Below are 18,831 nucleotides of genomic sequence, written 5' to 3'. Positions count from 1 at the left end.
AGGGGAGATAACGCGGCGAGCCGTGATTAGCTCACAGCGTCCATCTTACATTTTAAATATGACGCTAACGGCACCATTTTTGAAATTGGAACTGCTCCGCTCCGCAACTCTGCAGAATGACAGGCAGGGACTGGATCCAAGGGGATCCGGCCCTGCCGTCATGCCTGCCATCCTCACGAGTCCCGCCGGCGCTCACGCCCGCACCTCCGCCGCACATCCTGCTGTCCAAAGAGTGATGTCAGCGGATCCATCACTGGACAGGTGTTTCCAGCGACAGATCCGCTGTCCAATCACTTCTGAATGACAGACAGGGGCGTGCTTTCCTGTGCAGTGAAAGCACGTCCCTGTCACACCGAGGCATAAGTGCCACTTTACATGTTATTTTCAATGGGCTTTTACTGCCCATGGCTTGGCCCCGCCCCTGCCCCCTGCTCCAGCGCCTTTCCTATTGCCATCGGGAGGCACCGCAATCGGTGCCTCCCAAAACCATTTTTAATGTGAATATGGCTAATATAATACAAAGCAGATACTTATGACACAGAATATGTGTCATAAGTATCTTTGTATTATTTTAACCACTAATGACAGGGGAGGCACTGCCTCCTACCTCCCCTGACTGCACGTCCCTGCCAGCAGGTCTGATGATCAGTGATTTACTCTATAAAACCCAAGTTTCTGTTCCGCCTCACTCCATGAACTAGAAGACAGTAGGTTCCTCCAGCCAACATCATCACTGTGATGGTTCCCACACCCCACAGTCAAACAATCGTAAAGATAACCAACAAACCGAGCCAAAGCAATCAGGAGCAATGACCTGTGATTTGTAATTTGAGAAATGATCCTATAAGACTCTGGCACAAACAGATTTACATAATCAAACGCAAAATCAAACGCTCCGGTCCCAGCTGCCAACAATTTCATTTATTCCTCCCTTGATCCCATCTGAAAGGTCAAATTATCACCTCTATAAAATCTGTATACAGTGGTTATATTCATAATAAAAAGCAAACTGAGGCAGTGTGTGGCATAATGGGAACCGGGCAATACAGTGTGCCATAATGTGTACTGGAGGCAGTGTGTGGCATTATGGGAACCGGGCAATACAATGTACCATAATGTGTACTGGAGGCGGTGTGTGGCATTATGGGAACCAGGGCACTACTTTGTGCCATAATGTATACCAGTGGCAGTGTGTGGCATTATGGGAACTGGGGGCATTACAGTGTGACATAATGGGTGCTGGAGGCAGTCTGTAGCATAATGGTAATCTGGGGTACTACAATGTGACATGTGTACTGGAAGCAGTGTGTGTGGCATAATGGTAACTGAGGGCATGACAATTGTCCATAATGTGTACTGGAAGCAGTGTGTGGCAATGTGGAGACAATGTGTGGCATAAGGCTCTAGCCGCACATAGCGGCCAAGCGGGGCCCGTTCAGCAGGACCCACTTGGCTGGAAGGAGCTTGCACATGGGCGCCTATGCAGGTGCCCACACATGTGCGGCAGTCCCGCCGCCGCCGGATCCGACCTCAGCATGCTGCAGTCGGACTGGATGACAGGACGACGGGATTTCAGTGTGAACACATACATTTCAATGTGTTCTATTGAAATCCGATGTGTCACTGACAGATCCTGTTTTGCGGGATCCCGCAGAACAGGATCCATGTGAACACAAAAAAAACCCTCCCAGCCAAGTGGGTCCCGTTCAATGGGACCCGCTTGGCCGCTATGTGTGGCCAGAGCCTAATGGGAACCGGGGGCACTACAATGTGCCATAATGTGAACTAGAGTCATTCTGGAGCATTATGTGAATTAATACAATACCATGGGGTATGAGTAGATAAAGACAACCTTTCTGTCAAACTTGACAGGTGGTGACACCCCCTTGCTCCTAGGCGCCACCCCTTTTAATATTAAATGATAGTGTTTTATATCGCTTTAATATTAAATTTTATATAAATTTATAGTGTTCGATATTAAACCGTATTAAAAATTGTTGCATAACACCAGTCGCAGAGTGTCACGCAACACCAGTCGCAGAGTGTCACACAACACCAGGCGCAGAATGTTCAATAAAGATCACAAGTCAGTTTGTGATGAAAAAATTCACTATTTTGAAGTAACACAAAATGTTCTTACATTCCAACAATTTAAACATCACGCTTGGTACACATGGTGTCGTTTTAAAAGTCATAATGACTAATGACCATGTCCATTTTCTTAGATGTACGGAAACATCACACATGGCAATAATTTAAAAACATATTGCTTTTAATGACCAGGAGTGATGAATGATGATCTGACATCTTTTAATGGGCATGAGTTATGATAAATTTATAGTGTTCGATATTAAACCGTATTAAAAATTGTTGCGTAACACCAGTCGCAGAGTGTCACGCAACAACAGTCGCAGAATGTCACGCAACGCAACGGATGGATACTGTGAAAGTCAATAGTAGCAGAAGCTCTTCAGGAGTGCATACCCTTCAACAATTTACACATAAAAATCGGTACACATTAGAAAAGGGGCGTGGTTATGGGCAAAGGGGGCGTGGTCATGTACATTTTCCTATACTTTCAATGGAAGTTTGGAGAGCCAAAAATCGGTACAGACCATAAAAAAAGTACAGTACCTGCTAAAAAGGTCCAGTTGGAGGGTATGGGAGTGAAAGGCGGGAACTAAAGCGATGAATAGCAGAGTTAGGACAGTAGATTGACTGGGCTGGAACCGGGTTAGTACTTTAGACCAGGAACTGGATCCGCTCTGTGAATGATGCTAGAAGAACTAGACTGGACTATAACTGGAGACCGTACCAGATGGAACCGGACAATGACCCTGAACTGGAACCAGGAATGCCGGAGCAGGCTGGAATCGGATGTGCAGACAATGAAAAGGATTGCACAGATGCTGGAAACAAACTGAAACTGAAAATGCAGTTTATGGCAGATCTGCACTTGTTGGAAATGATAGTGCTGTTTAAGGCAGAACAACACAGGAGCTCAGGAACCTTCACCCACTGGAGACCGGGCTAGACATTGCACTGGCAACTTTGGAGTATCCGTTTACTGCCTTTATACTCTTGGCTGTGCTGGAATAGGCTGATCTGTGTCTGGTGGCTCTGGCTTGTCTGCGATTGGCTGGTCAGAACTGTCATGGAGGCACCCAGGACCGACACCCCCAGAGGGTTAGCCATAGCCGAATCCCACGGGGGCTTAGCCCTAGCTGACAGCTCCAGAGGGTTAGGGCAGTGGAGGGAAGGGGAGAGGGGTAAAATACTTACCCCATCTGGGGGTGACATGTAATAGGATGAGATATTTTGTAAGATTCTGAAATTGCCCCCTATCGCATGTTTTGAAATCGTTAATTTTTTGTCGAAATCGCAAATTTAATAGGATGCAAATTCGGGAGTGAAACATGCGATGTCATGCGATTTGATGCGCTATTATGACCTGGTAATGTGCGCTTTTCTGACCAACCAGAATGCGATTTACAACACCCACCATTACACACAAGCAAAGACCCCCTCCTATTGGCCGAGCCAAGTCTCCTGGAATCTGCATCACACACCCTATATAAAGGGCTCCAGTGCCATTTTGCCCTTTTTTTAGGCTGGGAGGAGTGTAAGATGGAGAGGAGAGTGAGCAAGAGAGGCAGAGAGAGCAGCATGAAGAGAGGCAGCATGGTGGCAAGGAGGGCAGTAGCTGGGAGGAGTCTGGCGGAGCAGGCTCAGCATGTGGAGCAGGAGGAGGCTGGTGCTGGAAGCAGGCAACCTGACACAGAGGAGGAGGGTTTTGAGAGGGAGCAGGAGGAAGAGCTGGAGGAGCCTCTACTTAATGACATTGACTGGCTGGAGGAGGAGGAGGCCTCAGAGGAGGGTGAGGAGGATGAGGGTGAGGAGGGTGAGGAAGGCCCTATGCCAGGGCGTACTCCAAGTGGTCACCATGTGCATTTCTCCTATGAGGAAAACTGTGCCCTAGTCAGGGAAATGGTGCCAGTTTTTAATCGGTAGACACCCATACCCTGAATCCCCTGCAAAACATAAGTTGTGGTTGTGAATGATTAATTACAGTTGTTTTCAGGTATTTGTTACACACTAAGGTATAGTTAATTACCAGACCTTAACAGTCAGTTATTACTACACATAAGCACAATCATTAGAGGAATGTAAGTTGACTTCATGGCACAAATAAGTGTGTTACTGACCAAATAAGCACACCATTATGGGTCAGGGTCATGCTGCATTGTTAGGCAGTAAAACAGTACTTTTTAAAGGACATATTAGGAAACACATTAAAAGATAAGTTAAATGTACCTACCAAGTAGCCATCCCTCAGGCATGGTGTGCTGCAGGAAGCGTTCCCAAAGGGATGAGTGACGCAGGATATAGGCATCATGGCAAGACTCTGGGTAACCTGCAACCACACTGAGAATTCTAAGGTTAGCGTCACACACCACCTGCACATTGAGGGAGTGATGCCCATGTCGATTGACAAAGACATACCCCTCACGTGTGGTGCCGAATCCCAATGTGGGTGCAGTCTATGGTCCCCAGCAGATTAGGGAATGCTGAGAGCCGATAGAATGCCACCTTCAGGTCCTACCACTCGGATTCAGAACTTGGGAATGTGATATATGTGCACCACAGCTTCTTCAAGTCATATAACACTTGAGGTAATTGCCTTGAGAAAGTGGCTTGTGTAACCCCCAGCGACCAAGAGCCCACAGACTGAGTGGTGCCTGTGGCAAAAAAGTGCAGGGCACACATTAATTTTTGCAGCCCAGACACTGCATAGTTGGCAGAGCCATATGGCTCCAAATCATGTGTAATACCCTGAAGCTATTGCACCATGGAGATCCCCTTGTGATTTTTTTTTTTTTGTTTACATTGTGGAACTACAAGTCCCAGAGTAGATTGTGGGCTGAACTTTATGTGACCCTGTCAGCTTGGGACAGGGATTTTGCCGCCAATTCTCTGGTCCTGTCACTTCTTACCCAGCAACATAAAAAGTCTGGGAAACATGTCCCCAGCTGATTGGGTCCCCTGGGTTGTAGGGCAGAGTGACCAGGGGGTAGTCTGTTGCTGGGGCCCCGGGAGCCAGTCATCATAGAGGAGAGGGGAGGTGGAGGAGCACCAGGACCCTTAAAAGAAGCCTCACAGCACAGGAGAGGGAGCCCCTGGAGGAATGGGAATATGTACCTGGGGAAGTGGAGCCATGTAGTGTCCAGAGCCTGAAGACTGGAGTATGCAGCGCTGGGAGGATCGCTGCCAGAGGAGCCCTGGAGGAATGGGAAGATTACCTGGGGAAGGTGTCGCCATGTAGCTCCAGGAGCCGCCTGCCAGTGTGTGAGGACCGTCTGCGCAGAGAAGAAGCCGAGGGGAGAACCAGCGACCGGAGCACCAGTGCCAGAAGAATGCCGGAGACCCTGCCTGAGGAGAAGAGCTGGCCGCGTCAGTGCCAGCGGGGATGGAGTGCGGAGAAGAGCCGCCGCTGCTGAGAGACTGGAGCGCTGGGCCGGAGGAACCGCAGCCCGTCCAGCAGAGCAGTGATGACATCCGTCCCCTGGATTCCAAGGAGCGGCAGATGAGAAGCGCGCAGGCACCGCGAAGGACGACCCCGGGAAGAAGACCCCAGCGAGGACCCCTGGCGGCTGGAGTACGGCGAGGACCCGAGAAGACCCCAGCGTAGAGATGACGGCGCGGACCGGAGCCTGCTGCACAGGAGCAGAGCGAGATTAGTGAGAGGACAGTGGGGACCGGAGCAGAAGAGGACATCGCCGGCAGAAGTAGTGAAGAAGATTCGGGAGCCGATCGGAGGTGGCAGAAGCGCCGCAGCAGGTGGTGAGACCCTGATCGCCCTTCCGCTGCCATACTCTGCCCCTGTTGTGCCCTCCGCTGCAAAAGCTCTGCAAAGAGGGGACATAGTATTTGCAAAGGGGGGTAGACACCCCTAAGATCCCCTGGGTCCTGTTATTTATCCCCTTTCGCTGCATGAACTCTGCATTGGGGAACATATTGTTTAATGGGGGGGGTAGGACCTCCTTCATAGTGCCTGCAGGTGTAGTATAGTGGAGGGGGTGAGCGTCCCTCATGACTTCCGTGCCGCACAAACTAAGTAAAGTATGGGGAAGGGCACCCCACAGTAGCTGTGCCCCTGCTTAGGTGCAAACAGAGGGTAGGCACCCCCTGTTTTAGTGAGAGGGGCAGATCTATAGTTCTTTTTATGCAAGCTCCGCCCAGCCGTGTGAAAGTTAATGTTAATGCATTTATCTGCTATTAAGGCATGCTGGTACTGATAGTTCTTTTTATGCAAGCTCCGCCCAGCAGTGTGAAAGCTAATGTTAATGCATTTATCTGCTATTAAGGAATGCTGGTACTGATAGTTCTTTTTATGCAAGTTCCGCCCAGCAGTGTGAAAGCTAATGTTAATGCATTTATCTGCTATTAAGGAATGCTGGTACTGATAGTTCTTTTTATGCAAGCTCCGCCCAGCAGTGTGAAAGCTAATGTTAATGCATTTATCTGCTATTAAGGAATGCTGGTACTGATAGTTCTTTTTATGCAAGCTCCGCCCAGCAGTGTGAAAGCTAATGTTAATGCATTTGTCTGCTATTAAGGAATGCTGGTACTGATAGTTCTTTTTATGCAAGCTCCGCCCAGCAGTGTGAAAGCTAATGTTAATGCATTTATCTGCTATTAAGGAATGCTGGTACTGATAGTTCTTTTTATGCAAGCTCCGCCCAGCAGTGTGAAAGCTAATGTTAATGCATTTATCTGCTATTAAGGAATGCTGGTACTGATAGTTCTTTTTTATGCAAGCTCCGCCCAGCAGTGTGAAAGCTAATGTTAATGCATTTATCTGCTATTAAGGAATGCTGGTACTGATAGTTCTTTTTATGCAAGCTCCGCCCAGCAGTATGAAAGCTAATGTTAATGCATTTATCTGCTATTAAGGAATGCTGGTACTGATAGTTCTTTTTATGCAAGCTCCGCCCAGCAGTGTGAAAGCTAATGTTAATGCATTTATCTGCTATTAAGGAATGCTGGTACTGATAGTTATTTTTATGCAAGCTCCGCCCAGCAGTGTGAAAGCTAATGTTAATGCATTTATCTGCTATTAAGGAATGCTGGTACTGATAGTTCTTTTTATGCAAGCTCCGCCCAGCAGTATGAAAGCTAATGTTAATGCATTTATCTGCTATTAAGGAATGCTGGTACTGATAGTTCTTTTTATGCAAGCTCCGCCCAGCAGTATGAAAGCTAATGTTAATGCATTTATCTGCTATTAAGGAATGCTGGTACTGATAGTTCTTTTTATGCAAGCTCCGCCCAGCAGTGTGAAAGCTAATGTTAATGCATTTATCTGCTATTAAGGAATGCTGGTACTGATAGTTCTTTTATTGCAAGTTACCTGCTTACCTGCTACTTGTATTGCTAACGCTGGTTACCTGAGACTGTCGTTTAATAGCCATAACCAGCCTGCTTTAATCGTGCACAAGTTCCTGCTTACCTGCTACCTGTATTGCTGACGCTGGTTACCTGAGACTGTTGTTTAGTAGCCATAACCAGCCTGCTTTAATTGTGCACAAGTTCCTGCTTACCTGCTACCTGTATTGCTAACGCTGGTTACCTGAGATTGTCGTTTAATAGCCATAACCAGCCTGCTTTAATCGTGCACAAGTTCCTGCTTACCTGCTATCTGTATTGCTGACGCTGGTTACCTGAGACTGTTGTTTAGTAGCCATAACCAGCCTGCTTTAATTGTGCACAAGTTACCTGCTGACCTGCTACTTGTATTGCTAACGCTGGTTACCTGAGACTGTCGTTTAATAGCCATAACCAGCCGGCTTTAATCGTGCACAAGTTCCTGCTTACCTGCTACCTGTATTGCTGACGCTGGTTACCTGAGACTGTTGTTTAGTAGCCATAACCAGCCTGCTTTAATTGTGCACAAGTTCCTGCTTACCTGCTACTTGTATTGCTAACGCTGGTTACTTGAGACTGTTATTTAGAAGCCATAACCAGCCTGCTTCAATTGTGCGCCAGTTTCCTGTTTACCTGCCTCTTGTAAATTTTGTTAGGATAATAAAATGGAGTTGGATACTATATTATGTTTGTGTTGTCATTGTGTCTGAGAGGTAAAGCAGGTCTGCCGCTCTGATCACCCGAACCTGATTCACACTAGCACCCCACAATTTAGTTCAAGTTTTCGGCACCGTAAGCGTCATGTGTTTGTTTGTGGGTGGACATTACACATGTCTCACCTGCTCAAGAGGTTTGTGCGGTTCAGCCGAAACATCTGCACCACCTCTTGATCTGAGAGGGAGTCCAGGTACACCCTCGCACGGTACCTACGTGAAGCACAAAGTGGTCTGGGGGTCTGCATCTGGTGCGCAGCCTGCGCCCTCCTCCTGCGCTGCTCCTCCAAACGTGCAATATCACATACACACAGCTCAACTCCTGACTGCAAAAACTCCATTGCTCAATCCCTCACAGGTGCCCTGGATGATGTAGGGGCATTTGTAGGGGTGCTTCTGACGAAAGTATGGCTCACCTGTGCAAAAGGAAACCCTTTTTGTTTTTGGATGGTGGAAGTACTCCAAATCGCCTATCTCTACCTGGTCTGTTTTGTGTGCGGTTTTTAGTCAATTTTTAAGTGCGATTTCCAAAATCGCATCCTATTACATTTGCGATTTGTATACTTTTGAATGGGAAAGCATCTGGATGCAGTTTGAAGTGCGAAATATCAACGACAGGTGAAAATGTGCGATTTTCTCTGGGAAAAATGCGAATTAGAGCGCAATCCGCATCCTATTACATTTGCGAATTACTCAAAACAGGCGATTTCGGCTGTTTTTCGACTAAAAGTCTCAAAAGTCTAAAAATCTCATGCTATTACATGTCACCCCTGGTGTCGCGATTCTCACTGCTGGGATGCCACAGTCGCTTATGTCATTGCCAGCATCCAGACCAACGGGCATTTCACACCCAACCCGTACATACAACACATAACGTTACATACAGAAATTTCTCTTTGTACACTCACACATCCGACTGACCCCAGGCCAACATGTATGACTGTATCATGCAGCCCACAGAGATCCTCTGATATGTAATAAGTAGCACCTATCCTTGTGTAGCAATTCCTGTTTACCCATAGAGTATGAGCCTGTGAGCAGGGCCCTCCTACCTCTGTCTGTCTGTTACTACCCAGTTATGTTTTAGAACTGTTTTATCTCCTATTGTAAAGCACAACAGTATATATAGGCGCTGTATAAGGAAATAAAGTCAGGTACAGTACATTATTCTGCTGAGTAATAAACAGTTTTTCATTGCTATCATTGTCAAGTTGTCACTTCCTCCTTATAATGATTGTGCAAATTTACAGCTATGGTCTTCTTTACGCACCCTCTATAAATAGTAATTGTAGCCTACAAAGGTCACCTGCTCATACATTCTGTGGTGCTGTTGTCGCAACGTGCACACAAGTCCGTTTTCCGGACGATTGCACATTTATATATGGCAAAGTATAAACAGCGTGGGATCTTGCTGCTGCTAAGACATGTATACAGGGTGCACATGGCACCTATGAGAAAAACAGGTGCATGATATTAGTAAACAGCAATTATTCTGCACAGGGCTGCCATCAGGGGGGGACTGCAGGGACAGGAGTACCATGCCCGGACCATGAGAAGGGTCCACTCCTGGCTCATACAGTAGGGGCAGCACTGAACCTCTGTGTTGGGCCACTGGATCTCAGATGCTGCCTGGGACTGCTCTCTCTTCCATTTCTAGCCCATGGATCTTCTGGGTGCCAGAGACGTCCCCCGGCGCGCAGAAGATTTTCCACTGCCCGGCACTCATTTGACTTGATTTCTGCACCGCCGCACAGCCCGGGATCCTACCTCCTGAGTCGAGCAGCCGGATCATACTGTGAAGCTGGCTGTGGTCGGAGAAAGTCGCAGGCGGACATCTCCTCCAACAAGGAGCAGGGAAAGGCTGGTTCTGCTAAAAGGACCATGTCTTTTCTGGTGAGGACTCCCATTGTAGTAGTGTTAGGGCCTAATTCAGATCTGTTCGCAGCAGCACATTTGTTAGCTAATGGGCAAAACCATGTGCAGTGCAGGGGGGGGGGGGGGCAGATGTAACATGTGCAGAGAGAGTTAGATTTGGGTGGGGTGTTTTCAAACTGAAATCTAAATTGCAGTGTAAAAATAAAGCAGCCAGTATTTACCCTGCACAGAAACAAAATAACCCACCCAAATCTAACTCTCTCTGCACATGTTACATCTGCCCCTCCTGCAGTGCAACATGGTTTTGCCCATTAGCTAACAAATTTGCTGCTGTGATCAGATCTGAATTAGGCTCATACTTACAGATGGAGTTACGCTAGTCATGGCTCCGTCTGCCCCCAGGCGGGTGCACCTAACACCGAGAGCGTCTTCGTCCGGACGGGCGTGTGCACCTGTGACAGAGATGTGCCCCATTCACTAGAATGGGAGAGCGTCTCTGTGCACTCCCGGCGGGGCTATGCGGATGGATCGCCTAGTCACGCCAGGAGTGCACGCCTGCGATGGAGCCACTCTTGATGAGTGCGGCTCCATCTGTACTGCTGAGAAAGGAATGGAGGGGATCACTGAGAAACAGATGGGAATGAGGGGATTGGTGAGAGAGGTGAATGTGGGAGGTTATTGAGAGACAGAGGGGAATGTGGGAGGTCATTGAGAGACAGAGGGGAATGTGGGAGGTCATTGAGAGACAGAGGGGAATGTGGGAGGTCATTGAGAGACAGAGGGGAATGTGGGAGGTTATTGAGAGACAGAGGGGAATGTGGGAGGTCATTGAGAGACAGAGGGGAATGTGGGAGGTCATTGAGAGACAGAGGGGAATGTGGGCGGTAATTGAGAGACAGAGGGGAATGTGGAGGTCAATGAGAGACAGAGGGGAATGTGGGAGGTAATTGAGAGACAGAGGGGAATGTGGCGGTAATTGAGAGACAGAGGGGAATGTGGAGGTCAATGAGAGACAGAGGGGAATGTGGGAGGTCATTGAGAGACAGAGGGGAATGTGGAGGTCATTGAGAGACAGAGGTAAATGTGGGAGGTCATTGAGAGACAGAGGGGAATGTGGGAGGTCATTGAGAGACAGAGGGGAATGTGGGAGGTCATTGAGAGACAGAGGGGAATGTGGGAGGTTAATGAGAGACAGAGGGGAATGTGGGAGGACAAAGAGAGTCATAGGGGAATGTGGGAGGTCAATGAGAGACAGAGGGGAATGTGGAGGTCAATGAGAGACAGAGGGGAATGTGGGAGGTCAATGAGAGGCAGAGGGGAATGTGGAGGTCAATGAGAGACAGTGGGGATTATGGGAGGTCAATGAGAGACAGAGGGGAATGTGGGAGGTCATTGAGAGACAGAGGGGATTGTGGGAGTTTAATGAGAGACAGAGGGGAATGTGGGAGGTCATTGAGAGACAGAGGGGAATGTGGGAGGTTAATGAGAGACAGAGGGGAATGTGGGAGGTCAATGAGAGACAGAGGGAAATGTGGGAGGACAATGAGAGACAGAGGGGAATGTGGGAGGACAATGAGAGACAGTGGGGAATGTGGGAGGTCAATGAGAGACAGAGGGGAATGTGGGAGGTCAATGAGAGACAGAGGGGAATGTGGGAGGTCAATGAGAGACAGAGGGGAATGTGGAGGTCAATGAGAGACAGAGGGGAATGTGGGAGGTCATTGAGAGACAGAGGGGAATGTGGGAGGTCATTGAGAGACAGAGGGGAATATGGGAGGTCATTGAGAGACAGAGGGGAATATGGGAGGTCATTGAGAGACAGAGGGGAATGTGGGAGGTTATTGAGAGACAGAGGGGAATGTGGGAGGTCATTGAGAGACAGAGGGGAATGTGGGAGGTCATTGAGAGACAGAGGGGAATGTGGGAGGTCATTGAGAGACAGAGGGGATTGTGGGAGTTTAATGAGAGGCAGAGGGGAATGTGGGAGGTCATTGAGAGACAGAGGGGAATGTGGGAGGTTAATGAGAGACAGAGGGGAATGTGGGAGGTCAATGAGAGACAGAGGGGAATGTGGGAGGACAATGAGAGACAGTGGGGAATGTGGGAGGTCAATGAGAGACAGAGGGGAATGTGGGAGGTCAATGAGAGACAGAGGGGAATGTGGGAGGTCAATGAGAGACAGAGGGGAATGTGGAGGTCAATGAGAGACAGAGGGGAATGTGGGAGGTTAATGAGAGACAGAGGGGAACGTGGGAGGACAAAGAGAGTCATAGGGGAATGTGGGAGGTCAATGAGAGACAGAGGGGAACGTGGGAGGACAATGAGAGACAGAGGGGAATGTGGGAGGTCAATGAGAGACAAAGGGGAATGTGGAGGTCAATGAGAGACAGAGGGGAATGTGGGAGGTCAATGAGAGACAGAGGGGAATGTGGGAGGTCAACGAGAGACAGAGGGGAATGTGGGAGGTCAATGAGAGACAGAGGGGAATGTGGGGGTCAACGAGAGACAGAGGGGAATGTGGGAGGTCAGTGAGAGACAGAAGGGAATGTGGGGGTCAACGAGAGACAGAGGGGAATGTGGGAGGTTAACGAGAGACAGAGGGGAATGTGGAGGTCAATGAGAGACAGAGGGGAATGTGGGGGTCATTGAGAGACAAAGGGGAATGTGGGAGGTCAATGATAGACAGAGGGGAATGTGGAGGTCATTGAGAGTCAGATGGGAATGTGGGAGGTCAATGATAGACAGAGGGGAATGTGGAGGTCAATGAGAGACAGAGGGGAATGTGGGAGGTCAATGAGAGACAGAGGGGAATGTGGGAGGTCACTGAGTGACAGAGGGGAATGTGGGAGGTCAATGAGAGACAGAGGGGAATGTGGGAGGTCACTGAGTGACAGAGGGGAATGTGGGAGGTCACTGAGAGAAAGAGGGGAATGGTGGGGAATTGCTGGGAATGTGGGAGGTCACTGAGTGACAGAGTGGAGTGTGTGTGGCGGATGGTGGGGGGAGGTCACAGAGACAGAGGAAAATGTGACTATGGGGGAGCATATGTGTGCGTGAGTCTATTGGGAGGGGGGCCGGCTATTTTGTGTTGTCAACCTGATTCTACAATGCATATTCAACAAAAATGTTGCTTTCGAATGTTCATTTTATGCAGCTAATACACCAATCTTTTAGCTTTTATATATGTGTTGTTATTCACCTTGAGTCATATATTATATTGAGCATAGCAATCTTTGTAATATGACTATGTTTATTGCTTTATTATTATGTGTATTTGGTTACAGTGCACTCATGTCTATTTCAGTAATGATCTGTTTTCATAACACAAATGAGAAGGTATAACCTCTGACGTAGGCACTATCAAAGCAATTTCAGATACTGTAGTAAATGTATTAACCACTTAACCGCCAATTATTCTTTTTTTGTCCAAAAACTACTCCAAAATTGTCAGGTTTTTTTAATAAGTGAATTCGGTGAAGAACATGTATTGAAATTTATCCAAAAGATTTTATAAAAAAATAAATAATAAATATAAATATATATATATATATATATATATATATATACATACATACATACATTTACCGCCAGCACTCAGACTGCCCCAAGGGCTGACTTGCTCCGGTGCCCTCCACTAGGGTACGACCCCCAAATCCATAGAACAACAAATGAGGCGGCACTCTGAGACTTTGAAAGCAAAAAGTGACTTTAGTGCATAAAGTGCTAGATCTAGCACTTTATGCACTAAAGTCACTTTTTGCTTTCAAAGTCTCCGAGTGCCGCCTCATTTGTTGTTCTATATATATATATATATATATATATATAACAACAAAAATGCTCCGGCACTCCAGAAATCCCGCAGGACCGACTTGCTCCGGTGCCCTCCCCTGGGGGGTCAACCCAGGATACACACAATGACAAAAAGAGGCGGCACTCAGAGTCTTGGAAACAGTGTCAAACTTGTATTAGGTGCGATCTACGTTTCGGGGACCAACTCCCCTTCGTCAGGATAACTGCAAAAAGTGGTACAAACAAACTTATATAACAGTGAACTTACCCCCATGTCAGAATCCCCACGCCCGTTCTCCTCTGGCCACGCCACTCAGGCTTCCGGCAGGCGTCACTGCTCACTCCGGCGAAACCGGAAGTGACGTCGCGGCTCCCTCCTGTGTGACCATGGAGACGCTAAACAATAACAAAAGCAAGTGTATGAACATCGTGTCTGGCAATAAGACTGTAGCGTAAACAGCAATACAGATAAAGTGCATCCACATAACGTGGCAATACATTAATCGTGTTAAATAATTTAGAATTAATATAAAAAATATATCTAGTCAATCTAGATGATCTTTACAATTATTTAAAACAGACGGTGTCCCTATTTCCAAGTGGACACCTACATGTGCATAGTGGATTAAAACTCAGTGAATGTAAATAACAGCATTACGGTGCGTCTAGATCATTCTGTGCCACTTAAGAACTTCCAAATGATTAATACATTAATAAAGTAACATCCTGCGCTAACACCTATAAAGGCTTCCTAGTGAGTCAGGCCCTCAAAGGGCAAGGAATATGCTGCCTCAAAGAGGACACCTTGTGAATCTGAACGGTTATAACAAGATGTGCAGATCACGACAATTATGAACACACCTGAGAAGTTATATCAGATTATAAAAAATATATATTATAAAAAATTGATGAGGCCCAGACTCTCATTGAGCCCGCCTGGTTTAAGTGTGTTGAGCCTATGTATCCACATAGACTCAAGCTGCAGCAATTTCTTGCCCCTGTTGCCCCCACGAGGGGCCTCGGGGACATGGTCAATGATGCGATGTTTGAATGTGGCCATGCTATGCCTACGTTCGAGAAAATGCTTGGCCACTGGCTGCTCACCCTCCCCAGTTGACAGCGCGTTTCTGATGGCAAGCCTATGTTGCGCCATCCTCACCTTGAATTGGCATTCCGTTTTACTAATATAATAACGCCCGCATGGGCAGATAATGGCATAGACCACATATTTCGAAGTGCACGTGAGGGGCCATCTGATGTTAAATTTCTTACCCGAAAAGGGATGTGAGATGCTGTCTCCGGGAGACATGTGGGTACACGTTGTGCAGCCTGAGCACTTAAAGCAGCCATTTTTACGGGATAGAAAATGCCTAGGAGGAGATGGTTTGAACCTGGTCATATCAGTTTTAACTAGCCAGTCTCTGATATTTCTGCCTCGTGTATAACTGGGCATCACTCTCTTGTCTCGAAAGGTCTTTAAGTCTGGGTCAGTGGCCACCAAAGGCCACAACTGACGCAGCTTCTTGGCCCTTTGCTCACTCTGGGTGCTAAATTCAGTGATCCATGGAATGACTTTGGTCATATCCTGTGCCTGTCTGGGTGATAATAACTCCTCCCTGTTTTTAGCTGCAGCTTTTTGTTTGGCTGTGCGGAGGAGGTCGCGTGGATACCCTCTCTCAGCAAGCCGCTGCTCCATTTCCTCCAGTTGTGTCTCTTTCACCTTGGTGTTACTATTAACCCTGCAGACCCTGAGGAACTGGGAATACGGTAGGCCCTGTAGCGTGGATTTAGGGTGGAAACTATCGTATCTCAAGAGCGTATTCCGATCAGACGGTTTTTTATACAGGCTCGTTTCCAAACTCACATCTCCCAGTGTCAGCTGGACGTCCAAGAAACATATCTCGGTTTTGCTATAACTCATGGTCAGTTTCACCGGACTGTCTGTGGAGTTGTGTGCTGTTACAAGATCACAGAGATCCTGTGCTTCATCTCTCCAAAAAACTAACAGGTCGTCTATATATCTGTAGTAGATGAACAATCTGTGGGCAATGTCAGGGTTAGTGAAGAATAGTGCCCGCTCCACCTCCCACATGTAGGCATTGGCGAACGAGGGTGCCACGGCCGACCCCATGGCACACCCCGTTCGCTGTCTGTAGTAGACGCCATCAAAAATGAAAAAATTGTGTGTTAGAGTGAAACGCAATAGTGAAATAAAAAAATCTATGTCAGGGCCTGTGTATGCACTGTTGCCTGTAATCAGCTGTCGCACGGCTTGTAAGCCCTGTTCATGCGGTATGCATGTATACAGGCTTGTGACGTCTATCGTGGCCAATGTGACATTCTCGGGGACTTGATCTATCTGTGACAACCTCTTCAATAGCACACTTGAATCTTTCAAATGGGTAAAAGTACCCTGCACACAGGGCTGTAAATAGGCATCAAGATATATCGCTAAAGGCTCACACAGGGACCCCCGGGCAGAGATGATGGGTCTCCCAGGGGGTCTCTGTGCGTCCTTGTGTATCTTTGGAATAGTGTAGAAGAGAGGGATGACCGGCCATTCAGAGGACAATTTCTGCACAATATTAGTGCCGACAGTGCCCTTATCTTTGGCCTGTTGCAGCAGCTGGGCCAGTTCAGCCTGGTAAGCCTTGGTGGGGTCTTTGGATAACACACAGTAAGTGTCCCCATCCGACAGTAATCGGAGACATTCCTGTGTGTAATCCTCGACCTCCTGTACCACAATTGCTCCCCCCTTGTCCGCACTGCGTATTACAATGTCAGTTCTTTTGCTGAGCGTCTTGAGGGCTTCTCGTTCGTCCTTTTGCAGGTTATGCCATCTTCTTTGCTGCGGTTTGTTTTCTGGACTGTCCAACATGCGGTGAAAGGTCTTCAATGACGCGTTGTTGGAGACCGGGTCAAAACGAGATTTGGGGCCTAACCTCTGGACCCTCGCCGGTAATGGATTGTCGGAAGTTGCAGCTGGCATTTTAGAGTAGTGGTCCTTAAGCTTCAGTGTGCGATGTAACCTAAATGCATCCACCTTCATTCTGAATTCATCGCCAGCGTTTGTGGGCACAAAAGAAAGTCCCTTGTTAAGAACCTTTATCTCGGCTGGAACAAGGGGGGTTCTCGACAGATTGAAGATTAGCGTTTCTTCGTTTTCACTAGTTTTGTTTTGTTTTTGTCTTTGTCTTTGGTTCTGTCCTCCCCTCCGTGTACACTTGGACTTTTTCCCCGTGCTGCTATCCCAGCACGGGTTCGTGCCCCTAAAGGGATCTCTCGGTGAGACGTGGCCGACGAGCTGGTGTGTATGTCATCTGAATCGCTGGCGGATGTATGCCCCGCTCTGCCGCTGCCCCTAGGTCTGCGCATGCGGTGCGGGCCAGGTCCTGTGTTCAAATGTGTGGAGTTGCCAAGCCAGGTGTAGACTCGGTGGTGGGCATAGTCCATCTGAACTTTGTTCAGTTTCTCCTTTTTGAACTTTAATAAATTGGATTTATACTGTTCCACTAGTTCTTGTAGTCTGGTCATCCACCCCTTGGCCTGTTCGGACGAAAGCAGTTAAGCGGGTAAGTTCACTGGTATATATATATATATATATAAATGTTTGTAAAATACTGTTTTTTAAACATTGGATCATCACCATCGGAACACTGGAAAACATTGCGACTTTTATCTTCTGGGTACTTTTTATTGCCAGGAGCACACTGGGGGACTGGAGGGGGGTTAATGTACATTTGCTATCCATCTCCTCCTCTGTGCAGCTGCCGGGTGGAGGGACCTGCTATGCTGACCGATCAGCAGTGATCAGCAGCATGCAGGCACAGAGGGGCGGTTACCAGGAAGCAGAAAGGGTCGGGAAGTCCCTCTGAGAGCGGCAGCTGCAGGAAGATTCTCTTCTTGCATTTGGCCACTCTATGGGGGAGATTCAAATGTTTGAAAAGTCAGTTGGGAGTCTGTTTTTTCCTATGTAATAGACAGGAAAAAACAGACACCCAACCAACTTTTCAAACATTTGAATATACCCTACGTATCTGACTGGTTGCATCTTTTGCAACCAGGTAAATTAATGTACAGTCTGACATGGTCGTAAACTATGCAACCATGCCAGGCAAATGGTTAATATGCCCTGGGAAAGCTTGTTTACACTGACTATTAATCAGTCAGTCAGTAGGCACCTGTTTCTAACTGCATTGCCTGGATTGGATTATAATTTCCCTAACTCTTGACCCAAACAATCATAATAATGATTATTTAATGCCTCGGTGGTCTCAGCAGTGGAATGAGACATGTTCATGCCAAGTTACTAGATGTACCACTTGATTGCTGGAGAAAGAAGAAGAGCGAAAGACACAGAGACAGAGGAACTGTGAAGGAGTGAGAGAGGTCCTGTAAGTGCAGGAATGTAGAAGCTGTGAGGAGCATGTATAAAGTGTAATAATATTAATAAGTAACATAGTAATGGCTCTTAGAAGTGTTCATGGGTGATAACATGCTGGGTGATTTAATCTCTCTTAAGTAAAGACTTTTAGGGCGCTTTACTTCATTAAGAAAAAGTACCTTAAAAACACACAGGTCATTTGGCATATTGTCTCTGCAGTCAGTTGTCTGATTGCACCCTGGTGGAAACAACCTCTGCCTCCCACTATCCAAGCTTTTAAACCTGAACTGTGGTTTACTTACGAAAAGGCGAGCATTCTTAATAACGCTTCCAAACCCTTTTTGAAAACTTGGGAGCCCCGGGCTCAGCATAACTCATACTTGCCAAGGCTCCCTAAATGTCAGGGAGACTCCAGAAGCAACAGCAATCTCCCTTATCCCTGAAGAGTGTAGAATTCTCCCTCACTGCACCTTACACCCATTAGGAGGCTGTCATATACTTGAAGAAAAGAAAAAAAACTGAGATATATACATTCGGGATCCGGTCAGCTGGTCGGAATGCCGACGCCGGGATCCGGACATGGATCAACTGGAATACTGACTACCAGAAACATAAGTATGCCGGGAATCCTTAGGGTCAGGCTGC

The 18,831-nt window shown here is 47.4% G+C and overlaps 1 protein-coding gene across 1 annotated transcript; it reads left to right on the top strand.

Annotated features, from left to right (window-relative positions):
• Positions 1-11,721: 11,721 nt before the first annotated feature.
• On the top strand, positions 11,722-12,396 carry LOC134934226 (octapeptide-repeat protein T2-like). Its single transcript, XM_063929711.1, has one exon. It carries the CDS (start codon positions 11,722-11,724, stop codon positions 12,394-12,396), a length of 675 nt encoding a protein of 224 aa, XP_063785781.1.
• Positions 12,397-18,831: the final 6,435 nt, after the last annotated feature.

Source organism: Pseudophryne corroboree, chromosome 6 (assembly GCF_028390025.1).
Source record: "Pseudophryne corroboree isolate aPseCor3 chromosome 6, aPseCor3.hap2, whole genome shotgun sequence".
NCBI classification, from domain to species: domain Eukaryota; kingdom Metazoa; phylum Chordata; class Amphibia; order Anura; family Myobatrachidae; genus Pseudophryne; species Pseudophryne corroboree.
This window is presented reverse-complemented; position numbering and strand designations above follow the sequence as displayed.